Source organism: Mastigoproctus giganteus, chromosome 13 (genome assembly GCF_048544385.1).
Source record: "Mastigoproctus giganteus isolate SK-2022 chromosome 13, ASM4854438v1, whole genome shotgun sequence".
Lineage (NCBI taxonomy): Eukaryota > Metazoa > Arthropoda > Arachnida > Uropygi > Thelyphonidae > Mastigoproctus > Mastigoproctus giganteus.
The window spans coordinates 146,299,351-146,314,994 of NC_143587.1; the positions used below are offsets into that span (position 1 = coordinate 146,299,351).

The window sequence follows — 15,644 nt, forward strand, 5'->3', positions numbered from 1 at the left end:
GTATGAGTGTGTCTGTGTGTGTATGTGGAGGTAGGAAGGGAGAGAGAGAGGGGGGGGGGAAGATGTTCTTTAAACAGGTTCAAATCACATTTAAAAATTATTTATCTGTTATTATTACATAAAACAGCAAAATAAATAAACATATCACTGACTGATAATTCCAATAATACCAAATATATTTTTCTAAATACTACATTTCAGTTTTAAAAATATGAAACTAAATTCAACACAGGTGATGATTCACAAGAATTATGGGAGCACATAAAATGAATTTAGAGTCAGTTGGTTTGCTGATAAAATAACAAATATGCATTTTCCTTAATTACTGATTTATGAATTTCAGTGTTCATGTCAACGACAACTGACTCAGTGCCATCATATTTTCTCCACTCCCTTTGATTACTGTGACGGACATATGACACATAATGTCCACAAGAGACAGACTCATCACCCAAATGAACAATGACTGCTATTAATTCATACTGTTGCTCATCAGCTTGCTGTCGTGAACAGTTATTCAGTTTATTAAATACAGGAACAGAAAATGAAAACTGTTCCAAGTTAACTGGCTTACAGTTCTTTGTAACTTTATTGTTATTAATACTAAAGCGCAACAGTTGTATAATAAAAAAACTGGGGACCTTGCTGAAAAATGTCCTCTTAAACAACTTTCTGTATGCTGTTTGAGGAATAATGGGTGATAAGAACTTATCAGAAAGGTTTAAACTGGGCACTGAGAGGGGTGTGGAAGTTCTAGCAAATGTGTTTTTATTGTTTAATGGAGCTGTATTCAATTCCAAAACAGGAGATGTAGCTACTCTGAAAGAAGATTTCACTAGTGGACTACTAACCCTTCTGTATGATGTTTTACACATGCACATAAGTTCTCCCATTCCCTCAAGTACTTCTACTTGTAAAAATTCATCTATGAAAGACTGTAATGATACTGAGGGGGATGTCACGGGAATAGGTAATGTCAGAATAGTAAAAGTTTGTGTGTGTGCATTTGCAAAATAGCAATTACTACACTGATGTATGAGAACAGTCTGTCCCATAAAAGATTTGCTGATTGGTGACATATTGCTTCTCTCATAAGAAAACCAGTGATGATTTGAAAATTGTAACATATGTTTCAAATCACTATCTGAAAGATGTGCAAGAGAGCTCTCAAATTTACCCTGCCATGACTGATTATTATATTCCAAAGGCAAAATCTGGTTGTTATCAACTTTTAAACTGTTAGTCCATCCCCGACTAATAATACGCATGTTTAGACACTGGTGAAGTGAGTTAAGCAATAAAAAACAAAATTCTGCTGCATCTTGCTGCTGCTGTTTTTTGCCAGTTTTTGCAATTAATGTTGGGATCATGACACTACAACATTCTTGAAATTGCCTTAAGGCATTGGGATTATTTTCATTGCTTGACTGAAGCAATTCCCGAAAAAGATGCAAGAATTGATACTCTTGTGGTGGTAATCTACTTAATGCTGCATCATTCAAACAGTCATACAGAGCAGCAACTAATTTTGGCTCTTTTGTGAAACAATACACAACAGTATTCAAAAAACATAAATTCTCTCCTGAACTATCTGAACTGATATGTATTTGATCACAACAATTTGTCAAACTTCTCAGTGTTGACTGTACAAAATGTACAACTGCTTTCACAAGAGTAGACATATAACATTTTACAAATAAGTAGATTGCAAAACAAAAATTTTTTTCCATTTTAGAACTGACTGCTATTACCTCAGTATTTGCTGCAACACAATAGTTATGTGCATCTCCTTCAGAATCTGCACAAAAAGTTTTAATCCCTAAGTTATTATGTGACACTTCTGAATCACAACTGAATAACATTCTCTTCTCTGTTACTGAAGAATGAACAGAATACTCTGGTGGAGAATATTCCCACTGACCACAGCTAAACATTTCCACCCAATAGCTGCAATTTTTGTAGATATAATCTACAAACAAAATGAAGATGTTTAGCACTCTCTCAATTAAAGGAGTTATGATATTACCCAAAGTAAAGAGTATGGCTTCAGCTGGTGAACAGATTATAAATATTCTGCTAAATATACGACTCAAAGCATTACCAAGCACTACTGATAAATTAAACCACACCCAGAATAGAAAAATCAAGCCTGTTCTCTGAATACTGATTACTAGTTGTTTTGTTTTGCCAGAAATAAGTTCAAACATTTCTCTAGATGATAATCCAGTGCTGTAGAAATAGGTCCAGAAGGAAAGAAGAAGCCACACACATGGAACTGTCTTTTCGTACGCAAATGCAATAATGCATCCAGATAACAAAATATAGGCTTCTGATTTCCAAATGTACTGACATTCTGCTTCATTCCTGTAAGAAAATAACAATTAAAAAGTTAGCCTTTTCTAAAAGCATACAATTAAATTTGAATATAAATCTATATTTAACATACTCAAATGTTTTTCTTTCTTTTTTTAATTAATTAGCTGTATGATGGAAATTTTTAAGTAATACGTAGCTAACTGGCCAAGCACATACACTCAATGGACTGTGGTTCAAGCCTGCATGACTATTAAATAAGATTAATGAGTGTATTCACTGTTAAAATAATTGCAAACTCCTCTCAACTAGTGGTTGAGATGGAATATAAATAAGAACTGAAGGCAATATTATTATATTCAGTTCTTTTATCTCTCCTCTCTCTCTCTCTGTGTCTCGTCAACCCTGACTTATGTGTGGTTTGTCTAGTTCAGCCTTATCTAACCTGGAGCAGATGGAATCTGCCCCAGGTGCCTTTATGTTTAACTTCAATTTCTCCTCCACTTTGCTCTCTGTTAGAATTTAGTAAACTTCTGTCCTCCCCTTCCTCACAGAATCCCTCATGTGAATGTAAATGTAAAATACTCATTCAGTTTGTCAGCTATCTGAGCAGGATCATCAATAGTTGAACCACCAACATCAAGTGGACCAATATGGTTCATCTCCTTCCTCCTTTGATTACACTGGATAGATTACAGACTAGCTTATATCTGCCATAGGCTTCTGTGTCACCTGATAATTTATATGTATACCATGCATTTTTCTTCTCTAAAGTGGCAATGCCATTATGATGAAAAGCAACATTTCACTACTTGAAAAAATGTACTTGGCTGGACACAATGGAGCAATGTCAATGATATCTTGTCACCTCACAGGACCACTCAACTTACACCAAGTGAACAACAATATAAATGGACAAAAAAACAGCACAAACAATAGTAAACACTATTAAGAAGGTATAAAAAGCAATAACTGCTAATCCCCTAACCAGTGAGTCACCAGGATTAAATATTTCCTGCTGGCCCTCTCAGGCAACGAGAATATTACGGATTAAGTGGTATAAGAACATTAAATTAAATTTGTAGAGATGCTCAAGCTATTGTTATCTTTGTAGAGATGCTTGAGCTATTGTTGCACAATTTCAGGATAACATGAAAGAGTAACACTTTTAAATGCTTCTTAAGACTCAACTTCTTAGAAAACATTCTTATTTTACCAAATATTCAGTATGTTCTTCATTTTCACAAATGACACTGAAGATGCACATCAATATCATCACGAATATTGTTTTTAATGCGATAACAATCATAGCTCAGATGCATGCAAATGTAGCAGGTTTCCTGGGGAATAACTACTCTTTCAAGAAACACAAATAAAAAAAAAAAAAAATAATATATCATACAGATTCAGGTCTGGCCTCAGAGGTGGTCAAAAATACCAATACCTGCAACAGTCAGGATAAAGATATCAAAAACACAGTGCAAAAATCCAAATAGACTTTAATTGTATGTAGTTGGCCCCCATTTTACATAAACCACTACGTGTCCACAGGAAATTGAGCAACAATGTGGTGCGGAAGAGTCATTCTGAAGCAAATGTGGGTGCTGCCGTGACAACGACTTGAGCATTAAGTTGAGGCATATGATGCAAGAAAGCATGCTTATACAGCATCAGCCCAAAAAAAAAAATAAAAACCCTTCTTTCCATTTCACCTATCCAGTCACCACAAATGTTTGTCTAGCTCAAGCCTTAAATTTATTTCAGCTATCAACTTCCACAACAGATGAAGTCTGTTCCAACAATCAACTACCTGCAAGCTAAAGGCAAACTTTCACACACATTCTACAACTGTCTTTCCTTAATTTGAATCTATGCCCCCTCAGATTCTTAATCTGAGCAAGTGGAAAAATCCCATTAGCATTGAGCCTACTCAAACCATTCAAACCATACACCTCCATCAGATCACCTTGCAGGTGCCTAGTCTCCAGACATTGCAACTTGCAGAACTTAAGCCTTTCTTGGTAAGAGCACCAAGAGGAACCCCTTTGTTCCTCTCATCAATCTTGTTGCCTTTCTTTGTACTTGTTCTAGCAACTCAACATCCTTCCTAAAATGAGCCCTCCAGACCTGCACACAGTACTCAAGGTGTGGCCCGATCTCTGCCTTATACAAAGGGATAATCACTTACTTGTCTCTGCTAAAAAAATTCCTATATATCAATGACATGACTCCATGACCTGCTCTGGCAGCATGTCTGCACTGCTCAGAGAACTTCATATCTGACTGCACAATACCCCCAGGTCTTTTTTTTTTTTTTTTTTTTTTTTTTACGAAAACCCCAAACACAAGAGGGATTTTTTTTTTTTTTTTTTTTTTGGTAGTTGTTGGCGCATAGGCTTCTGTGGCCATAATGCACCTCCCAAGGTTTTTGCAGTACTTTGATCCAAGCCCGAGGCGGGAATCGAACCCGCGACCTTTGGGTTGCCAGGCAGGGAGGCACTTGACCCACCCGGCTAGCCCGGTCGGCACGAGAGGGATTAAAACCTATAATACTTAGTACTGTGCTTGGGTTGGAGGTTGAGAAGACGAAAGAAGATATTAGTTGACATTAGACTTGAACTTCTATAGACTGTAATTTTCAGGAAATATGTACCAAGGAAGGTTGTTCCAGAAAGCAGCAGTTGAATGAATAAAAGAGAAAGATGAAAAGTTGGTTCTGTGAGCTTGAAGTTGAACAGTAAATCGATGTTGGCTGGTGGCGGCATGTGTACAGACTGTTTTGAAAGAAAGAGCGGGAATTATAGAAGCCAATTCAGAAGAACAGCGCCCACAGAAGTAACTGTAGAAATGGCATGCAGCAGAAACAATACGTCTATGAGACAGCGAGCGGAGAGACTCTGTTAGAAAGGAGTCATTAATTAACCAAACTGCCCTCTTCTGAATGGAATCTAGAAGCCTAAGGGAGGTTTTGAGGGCCCAGCCCCAGATGTGAGAACAATATTCCACGGTAGGGTGGATTTGCAATTTGTACAGAGTGAACAACTATTTGGAAGAACAGTAACACACAGCGAAAGAGAAAACCAAGTATTTTAGATGCAGAGGAAGAAATATTTGTAATGTGCCTGTGCCAAGAGAGATTAGAAGTCAGGGTAATCCCTAAAAGAGATATATCTTGCCTAGAAGTCGGAGTGTCATGAAAGATAAGCATAGGAGCAGAAGAATCCTTTTTGTGAGATAAGACAAGACAGTTTTAGAAGGATTGAAATCAACTAAGTTGTCTTTGCCCCACTGGAGAATTACCTGCAGATGGGCATTTAAGGAATTGGTAGTGGATATTCGAGAAGTTGAAGCTAATTGAACAGGGCAAAGTTTCTCAAACGTGAAAGTGGAATGCAATGTGCTATCATCGGCAAAACTAAGAATAGGATTACCAGTCAATGGAAGAAGGTCATTAATATACAAGAGGAAAAGCGTGGGGGAAAGAACAACCTTGGGGGACACCAGCATTAGTGGAGAAGTTAGAAGACAGAGAGCCACCTACCATCACCCTCAGTGAGCGATCAGAGAGAAAACTAGATAACCAATTCCAAAAAATGGTTGGCAAATCATAAGATGGAAGCTTGTTTAGAAGACCTTTAAGCCAAACACGATCAAAATCATTTGAGATATCAAGGGCAACTGCTTGTGTTTCACCAATCTTTTCCATTGAATTTGTCTATAAATGGGTAATATAAACTGAAGACTTCCTGAAGACTGGCATTAAAGGAATTGGTAGCGGATATTTGAAAAATTGTAGCTGATTGAGCAGGTCAAGGTTTCTGAAAATGGAAAGTGGAATGCAATGTGTTATCATCAGCAAAATTATGGATAGGATTTCCAGTCAATGGAATAAGGTCATTAATATTAAAGAGGAAAAGAGTGGGGGAAGAACTGAACCTTGGGGGACACCAGCATTAGTGGACAAGTTAGAAGACAGAAAGACATCTACCATCACCCTCAGTGAGCGATCAGAGAGAAAACTGGATAACCAATTACAAAAAACAGTTGGCAAACCATAATAAGATGGAACTTGTTTAGAAGACCTTTATGGCAAACACAATCGAAAGCCTTTGAAATGTCAAGAGCAACTGCTTGTGTTTCACCGAACTTTTCCATTGAATTTGTCCATAAATGGGCAACATAAGCCAGAATATCACCAGTGGATCGACACTGACGGAATCCATACTGGTGACCATTGATCAGACAGAAGGTTTCTAGGTAGTTTAAGAGTTGGCGGTTAATTGATTTCTCCATTACTTTTGGACTGATTAATAACTGCTTTACAATTGTTGCGAGCTTTGGTGTAGGCAGAAAATGAAATTGAAGAACTGGAAACAAGCTAATTACGATATGCAACGTTCTTCTCTTGAACAGCTTTAGCACATTTATTGGAAAACCAACATTTAGAAAAAGGACGAGATTTTAAAGTGGAGTGTCGAATAAAGAATTCCATTCCTACAAGAATAATTTCACTGACACGATCTGAGCAAACGTTGACATCAGAAGTTTTGAAACAGTAATCCGACCAAGGAAAAGAAGAAAAGAAATCTCGCAGGTCATTCCATTTTGCGTTCTTATAATGCCAACAACTCGAGGTTGGGAATAGCCATGAGATAAAGGCTCCATTGGAGAAGAGACAATCACCAAGTTGTGATCTGAGGTGCCTAAAGGACCACTCACTTCGACCATGTACTTAGAAGGGTTGTTTGTGAGAAAAAGATCAAGTGTGTTGGCTGTATGGTTAGGAGTATCCGATATTCTTGAAGGTAAATGAACTATCTGTGCAAGGTCATTAGTAACTGCAAAAGCCTTAGCATCTCAACAAGCTGGGTCGGTGTGTCTAAAAACAGAAGCCAGCTGGAGTTGTGAACATTAAAATCACCTCACTGTTAGGAAAGTTGGACTGAAGAAAGTCAAATTGCAAACAGAGGAAGTCCAAGAGCTCCAAATGATTAGTGGAATTGGGAGAATGGTAGAAACAATAGATGAATCTGATATAATGAGGTAGAGGGATTTTAAGCCGGAAGAGATCGAAAAGAGGAGATTCCAAATTACCAAGTTTCTGACAGGGAATATTGGAACGGACATATGCAGAAGTACCACCTTTGAGGTGAAAGGAATCATACAGCGAATAATTTGGGCACCTGAGATGAGCAGTAGTTGAATTGACCGATAACTGAGATTCTGTCAGATAAAGTACATGTTGTTTGGCAGGACTGCAAGTGGAAATGGACATCATTGAGATTAGAATTGAAACCACGTATATTTGTGAAATATACTAGGAAGTGTTTGGGAGATTTAGATCTTTTTGCAGATAAGCTTGTTCTATTAGTTTGACAATTCATGGTGTATTCAATAGTAAGAAAAAGTGGGGGGGGACACCCTGTATGAAGTAATGAAATTTTTGGATATGGTGTACCAGTGGTAAGAATATACCCAGATCCTTGACATAACATGGCCTCGACAATGCCCCTCATATACACACTACTCGAACTCCCTCCAGTCGCTATCTGCCAGAGTAGATGTAGCAACATTATACACTAGTTGATCCGGAAGCCTCCTAAAGAGATAGCAATAGGTTCAGTTCGGTGTACTAACTAGCAGCTGGCCTGTGAACACTGTTTTAGAGCTGTACCCTCGAAATGTAAGGCAGATTGGATCCCGCCATCATAACTTCAAAAGTCATCAGTCTTACTTCATGATGGAAGAGATGGGGAAGGATTGACAGGAACTTAGCTCTGGAGACTAAACATGGGTTCCACCACTTCAAGCCTCCAACAAGCAAAGTGATGATATAGCACTGGTTGATGAGAGTCATCTACCACTTGGTATTGCCTGGTAACACAGAGGGGCGGCATTACTCCATGTTGTGTGGGTGCCACACCTCGACCCCTGCTTACATTGGTTCATACCTGGGTGGTCACACACAGTGTGCTTGTGCATGGAGGTTATACCCAGGATTACTAACAGTCCCACCATCTTGAAGGTGCAAGCAGAGGATTTGGCTGTCACAGACCGTCTGGACTTTGCCGAAATTGGGTCCACTTTTTGACTTGAATGTCACCCAAATATCAGTTGCATCCGTGTTTTACACTCCCAGGTAGCAAGTACAGCTTGTCTAGCATATCTGAGAGAATGTCTGTGACAACCTCAAGGACCATAGGTATATTCAACAGTAAGAGAAAGTGGGGGGGGGACGTGCTGTATTACGTAATGACATTTTTGGATATGGCGTACACATGGTAAGAATACACCCAGATCCTTGACATAATGTGGCCTCGACAATGCCCCCCGCACCTCCCTGAGTGTTGTACCACACAGTTAGTACATTTCTTTTGGATTACTGCTACCCGTATGCAGTACTTTGCATTTGTCAATGTTAAACTTCAATTGCCACTTCTCACTCAATCCATCTGGCTAACTTTTCTAAGATCCTGCTGCAGCAGCACAATGTCTTTACTGTTATTAACAACCCTGCCAACCTTTGTATCATCTGCAAACTTGGACATTAGGCCTAATATATATCTTCATCAAGTACTTAAATAAAAGTTTTGTCTGCATGTTGCCATGACAAACCATATACTATGTGATAAGGGATACATCCCATAGTATGTAATAAGTTTCTGAAACAGGCAAACACAGCAGCATGACTGCCTGTTTCAGACTAATGTTTTGGCAAGGCCTTCTCATTGAAAGTAGTACAAAACCTGGGTTACTCACTGTAAAGTCAAGTTGTTCCTTAGTGAAATTAATACCATTGCATTATCTATGCAGCATAATCTTTTTTGCAGCCAGCAAGATTTAAAAGACAAAATAATACTGCAAGTATCTTAGAAACAGAGAGAGACATGAGAGCCAGATTGCTTTCTTAATATTTCTGGATTTTAAATTGTTTTTATTTATTTATTTTTAAGAATTTCAGATTGTATAGTGCCGTATATTACAGCTTCACTGTATTTTATTTTTTCAATGCTAAGAAACTGTAAAGGAGTGACAGAACCTGTGTTCTGAATAGTTATTTTCACAGTTATTTCTTAAGATTGAGCCTTGTATAAATGTTTTGGGACAATTATTAATTTGGAATGTTGGAAAAAACACATTTGTGAGCAGAATTAAGTAAAAAAAAAAAAAAAAGAAAAAAAAGTTCCACAGCCCAGTGGTCAGGGGGTGGGAGTACCATAGCCCACGCTCTGAGTAGATCAGGATTCAAGCCCCTGACTGCGAAATATGGTTGACTTGCCAATCTGCAGTGGACCAACATGGCAGATTAAGTTCCATTTCCTTCAACATGAATTGTTGAGGAGGCTTCCATCTTCAAGTGGGTTGTTAATAGCTGCAGTTAATTTGGAATGATACTTGAAAAAACACATTTATGAGAAGAATAAAGTAAGCAAACACAAATGTAATTGGCTAATGCACTGACAGGATTTCAGTTACTGACTATATTTGCTGGTTTTCCCTGTCTACTTGCTTTTGTCCGTTACAATCTGAAAACTTGAATTTAAACTGAATCCTATTGGTGATGGTTCTGGCATTTCCTCTGTAAATGAACGTTCACATTTTTAATCCAGGTTTTTTGCCAGGGATGGTATCTGGAGAAGGTTAGCATTGCATTAGTACAGGCATATAATGCAAAAAAGCAAGCTTATGCAGCATCAGCCAAAAAAAAAGCTCCCATTTCACCCCTCCGTTCATTCCAAATACCTGTCCAGCTCAGCCTTAAATTTATTTGAGCTATCAACTTCCACAACAAAGGATGGAAGTCTTTTCCACCAACCAGCTATCTGCTGGCTAAAAGCAAGCTTCCACATATCTATCCTACTTCTGTCTTTTCTCAATTTGAATTTATGCCCTCTCAGGTGATTATTCTGAGCAGGAGGAAGAATCCCATCAGCACTGAGCATGCTCAAGCCATTCAAGTCTTTATACACCTCAATCAGATCACCTAACAGGTGCCTAGTCTCCAGACACTAATTTGCAAAACTTAAGCCTTTCTTCGTAAGGGCAACCCTTCGTTCCATTCACTAATCTTGTTGCCCTTTTCTGTACTCGTTCCAATAGCTCTACATCCTTCTTAAAATGAGGCCTCCAGACCTGCATACAGTATGGCCTGCTCATGCTTTAAACAAGGGGATAATCACCTCCTTATCTCTGCTAGAAAAATTCCTGTATATCATTGATAAGACACCATGAGCTACTCTTGCAGCCCGTCTGCACTGCTCAGAGAACTTCATATCTGTCTGCACAATTACCCCCAGGTCCTTTTCGTTCTCTACCACTGTCAGTGTAGTACCACAGAGTTGATAGGTTACTCTGGGGTTACTGCTTCCCATATGTAGTAATTTACATTTGTCAATGTTAAACTTCATTTGCCACCTCTCAGCCAATCTGCTCAACTTTTCTAGATCCTGTTGCAGCAGCATACTATCATTAGTCGTCTGCAAACTTGGCAATTAAGCTTGATATACCATCATCAATTTCATTTATAAATACAGAAAACAACAATGGACCCAACACTGAACCCTGAGGGACTCCACTAATAACATTAGTCCACGATGAGCAGTGTCCGTTGACTACCACTCTCTGTCTTCTCGCACTTAACTATCCCTTTATCCATAAGCAGCAATTTACCTCCAATGCCACACTGCTCTAATTTGTTCAGCAGTCTTCCATGTGCAATAGTATCAAAAGCCTTTCTAAGATCCAGATATATGATATCAAAGTTATTCCCTACATCCAGTTCCTTTGTGACCACATCATAGTATCCAATCAAATTGGTCAGGCAAGGCTTTCCCTTAACAAAACCATGCTGTGTCCAAGCTGTAACTGAAGTCTTGTGAACTGGAGTGCTTCATTAACCAGTGACTTCATTAATTTTCCTGGAACAGAAGTTAAACTAACAGGTCTATAATTACTTGTGTCACCCTTTGATCTTCCTTTGGGAATTGGGGTCACATTTGCACATCTCCAGTCCATGAGTACCTCCCCCGAGACCAAAAAGCTCTCATAATTATGGCTAAGGGTTTGCTTACTTCCTTTAATATAACTTGATAGATCCCATCCACCCCAGGTGCCTTTTTTATATTTAACTTTACCAATTTCTCCTCCACTTTCCTCTCAGTTATTACAAAATCATCTAGCTCACTGTCAGAGTTTAATTCACCTCTGGCATTCCCCTCCCTGAATAACTCCTCATGTGTGAATGTAGATGCAAAATACTCATTTAGTTTGTTAGCCACTTGAACAGGATCACCAACAGTTGAATCATCCATATCCAGTGGACCAATCTGATTCATCACTTTCCTTCTAGAGTTTACATAGGTAAAGAACTCTTTGCTGTTTTTCTTGGCATCCTTTGCCAAATATTTCTCATAATCTGCCTCTGCCTACCTAATCTCCTTTATGACTTGGTTACAGACCAGCTTATATCTATCATAGGCTTCCATGTCACCCATTAATTTACACGTATCCCATGCATTTTTCTTCTCTGCCATATGTCTGATTAATTCATCTGACATCCATTTAGGCCTAAACCTTGAACAATATTTCTTAGTTGGCATGTAAATTCTTTGAATGCTTCCATTTTGAATTTGCAGTTGGTAACATCATCAGTTGGTCCCACTGTATAGAATTTAAATATTGTCTCAGAGACACCGTAGTCACCTTTAAGAAAGCAAAAACCCTTCCCTTTACCCCTGATGGTAGTTACCTCTTTGAGTAAATCCCACTTCAGCACACTGTGATCACTGCCACCTAGTGGTTCCTTTATCTGCAGATTCTTAATGTACGAAGAATCAATACTGATAATCAGATCAAGAGTATTACTCCCTCTAGTTGCCTACCGAACATACTGATGTAGAAAACAATCATCCAATAAATCCACAAAAGCCTTGCTAGTGTGTGAGTGATCAACCGACAAATTCCAGTCAATATCTGGGAAATTAAAATTTCCCCATTATAAGACTCTCTGATTTACTGGCCCACTATTTCCCCGTACAGTTTCTTATTATACTCATCAGAGTCATTAGGCCTATAACACACTCCTATTCTCAATTTTGATCTCCCAATGCTTATATCACATCAAACTGACTCGACATTGCACTGTCCAGCGATGTCGACTAGCTTCACTTCCTTGGATTTTACGTGTTTCTTAACTAATAGCATAACCCCTCCTCCTCCCTTCCTATCCTGTCTATCCTTCCTGTACACATTGTACTCCCCAAATTCTAGTTCTGCATTCCTTATATCTGTGTGACACGGCATCTCTGATATCCCAACAATATCTGCCTTTGATGTTTTGAGCAATATCTCAAATTTATCAAATTTATTTACCAAACTCCTGGGATTGGTGTATATGCAAGTATACATGTACCTGTTCCTATTCTTAGCTACCCTAACACAACCCATGTGTTTACTTGTACTGCAATGACTGCCAAGATAGATACACTGTTAATGCAATAATTTTGATGCAGGAAAACTGCAGAGTAGAACACTATGGACAGATAAGGATTCGGTAGCAGGATGAAATCACATTTGCAAGGTAAAGCCTGGTCATAAATAATTCACCTGAGTTACTGCATACAGATTCTTATCAAATTTTAAATTTATTATGATTCTTATCAAATTTTAAATTTATTAAAGCTCTGTTGAATATTCTTATGAAAATAGAGCCTTTCATCACTTTCACCAGATCAAAAAGGTTGAGATGAAAAAGGTTGAGATGAAACTGTGGAGGTTTTCTAACAAAGATTAATAACTATGAAGAGTTGTTCTGATATAAAACCTTACAATGAGGATTTTGTAGCACACCTCATTTTCCATCATTTCATCATCAGCACCAATGAACAAATCAGTGTTGAAATCTTCAAAAAGCATCTCGTAGGCATTCAGTGTTTAGAACTGTGCAGTGAGATTGAAAACATCCATTTAGACAGCAAGGTGGATGACAACAGGAAGAGAAGGGATGGACATTTCCCACAATCTGAACATAGTAAGATAGATGAAATATGTCAGACCCTGAAGGAGTTTACACTTCTGAGTCAAAATGAAAGGGAGAATGGAGCCTCAGCAAAGAGTTCCACAGAGAAATGGTAAGTGTGAGAAGAGAACAGAATTTATGTCGTTTATTAGAAATGAGTTTGATCAGTCGATAAAACTTTACTTAAGGGTGCACCCTCCAAAAATGGTGGCAAGAAGAGGAAGGAGGCAGTGATTGACTGGAGGAGATTCCTCCCACTCATTGCTTTCCCCATCATCTTGTTGGCATATTACTGGGGGATGTCACGTAACATCACCTATGTCTGAACTGAAATGAAGAAAAAGAAATGGTAAATTTTTTAAAAAGCATCTAACAAAAATTATCACATACAACCAGTGATTCTTCTGGCCCGTACATTACAGATGATTCATGAGCATTAACAATGAGAATTACTCATGCAAGTCAACAGAAATGACTTTTGGGGGGGGGGGGCTGTCCCCATATCCCACTACTATAAAGAGAACCTTATACTAATAACTTATACAATTACTGCAAAAAAAAAAAATCAAATTGTCAAGAGACAACTCGAAAACAAAGAAAACTCGCCTCATGAGTTGTCGCATGCTGACACTCATACTCCGTTTAACTAGTCTTACATCCATCATTTTGAAAACCATGAACACAGAATAAAATAACTGAGGGCAGCAGAGCAGCACGAAAATGACTGAGCAACAACAACTACTTTCGCATTTGCTGCTAAAATCAGAATAGCAAGAAGAGGGAAAAGCAGTGAGTGAGTGGAGTCTCCACCAGTCAATCACGGCCTTTTTCCTCTACTTCTCCTACCAGTCTAGAGGGTGCCCCCTAAAGTAAAGTTCAGCCAAGAAACCAACAAATTTCATAATTTAGGTGCAGAAGGAAAGCAAAAGTTTAACAAACACTGAATAAGCAAGTTGTGTCAATTTTGTTTTCTTTTTTTGGTAAAGGAAATTTATTTAGAGAAATCTTGGTCTATTAAAAATAAAAAAAAGAGGGAGGGAGAGTTTTAGAATATAGAAAACATAGTTTTAATCACAGTATCCACTGTAATTAAAAGATTTTACTCTTAAACAAGAAAAATGTGTATTTTAGATTTTTGGCTAATAGAAAATAATATTATTATCTTGTATATTTTGAGAATAGAAAATATATATTTATATACATTTTTTACTTGGTCGTTCTTTTGGATTATAAGATGATTACGATAGTCAACGTTGACCAGAAGCGTCAAATGTGTAAAATTATTTGAAAATGTGTTATAAAGTACGAAAACCCAAACACTAAAACATGGTGAAAGAAACACAACCTGTGTTTTGAAGTTATTTCCAGAGTGATTTCTTAGGGCTTGTCTATACCTTGGGTGAATTAATTTGGCATGGTTTTTGACAAAACTTATTTAGGAGCAGAATATAGTAGACACACACTGTGGTTACGGTGAATTAAAAACTACAAAAATTTTAATGAAACTAATACTGAAAACTGCCACTTTTATTTCTCAAGGAAGTTCAGTCAGCCACTCACCTCGCCTTTCTTATAGCATTTTTTGTCCAGAAGTCAAAACAGCAATATAGAATGTATTCAAATGCAATGTGTCCCAACTTAATATTTAAAAACGTGAGGATCATAATCAAACACACAGTGATATGACGCTCATAACAAATGCATTTTGCCACTTCAGGTACTGTGACGACCACCGGTTACTTTTCGTGTTGAAGAATGATGAAAGAAAGCACTAAAAATGCAGTACTACAGTATAACACCTAAAAAAATTAAAATCTTCAGGCATCCAAATCTCAAACAAAAATAATAACCACTCATCACAAAACATTTCCATTCTCAACTTTTGTTATTGTTACATAAGGATCATGGGATAGATTCTATGAGAGACAGTATTATCCCTTTTATAGGATCGATTCCCACTGAGTTTATTTATTTATTTTTATTTTATTATTTTTTTTGGCAAATCCCTTGAGTATTAAAATTAACTAAAACTAAAGGCAACAAGGCATAATACTTTAAGAGTAAAGAGTTTAATATCTATATAATATCGGTGTAGATATTATATTCTATATAATATCTATATATATAGATATCTATTAGATTAGATATATTTTTTTTGCAAAATGGAATAGACTTCGGTCTTCATCACCTAGAAGCGGCGCCAATTGCCTTAGCACCAACGAAAGTTACAATTTCAAACGTCCCACCTGAAATCCCTCATCAATTTCTGAGAGGGATTTTATCCAAATATGGATCAGTTACCGGGAAAATACGC

The 15,644-nt window shown here is 37.7% G+C and overlaps 1 protein-coding gene across 1 annotated transcript; it reads right to left on the reverse strand.

The window, feature by feature from the left end:
• Positions 1-261: 261 nt before the first annotated feature.
• LOC150076509 (uncharacterized) lies at positions 262-15,193 on the reverse strand. The gene is made up of 2 exons (XM_090387037.1): positions 14,891-15,193; positions 262-2,364 (listed from the first exon to the last, which is right to left on the reverse strand). The coding sequence occupies exons 1-2, from the start codon at positions 14,992-14,994 to the stop codon at positions 279-281; spliced, it is 2,190 nt and encodes a 729-aa protein (XP_090243163.1). The 5' UTR covers positions 14,995-15,193; the 3' UTR covers positions 262-278.
• Positions 15,194-15,644: the final 451 nt, after the last annotated feature.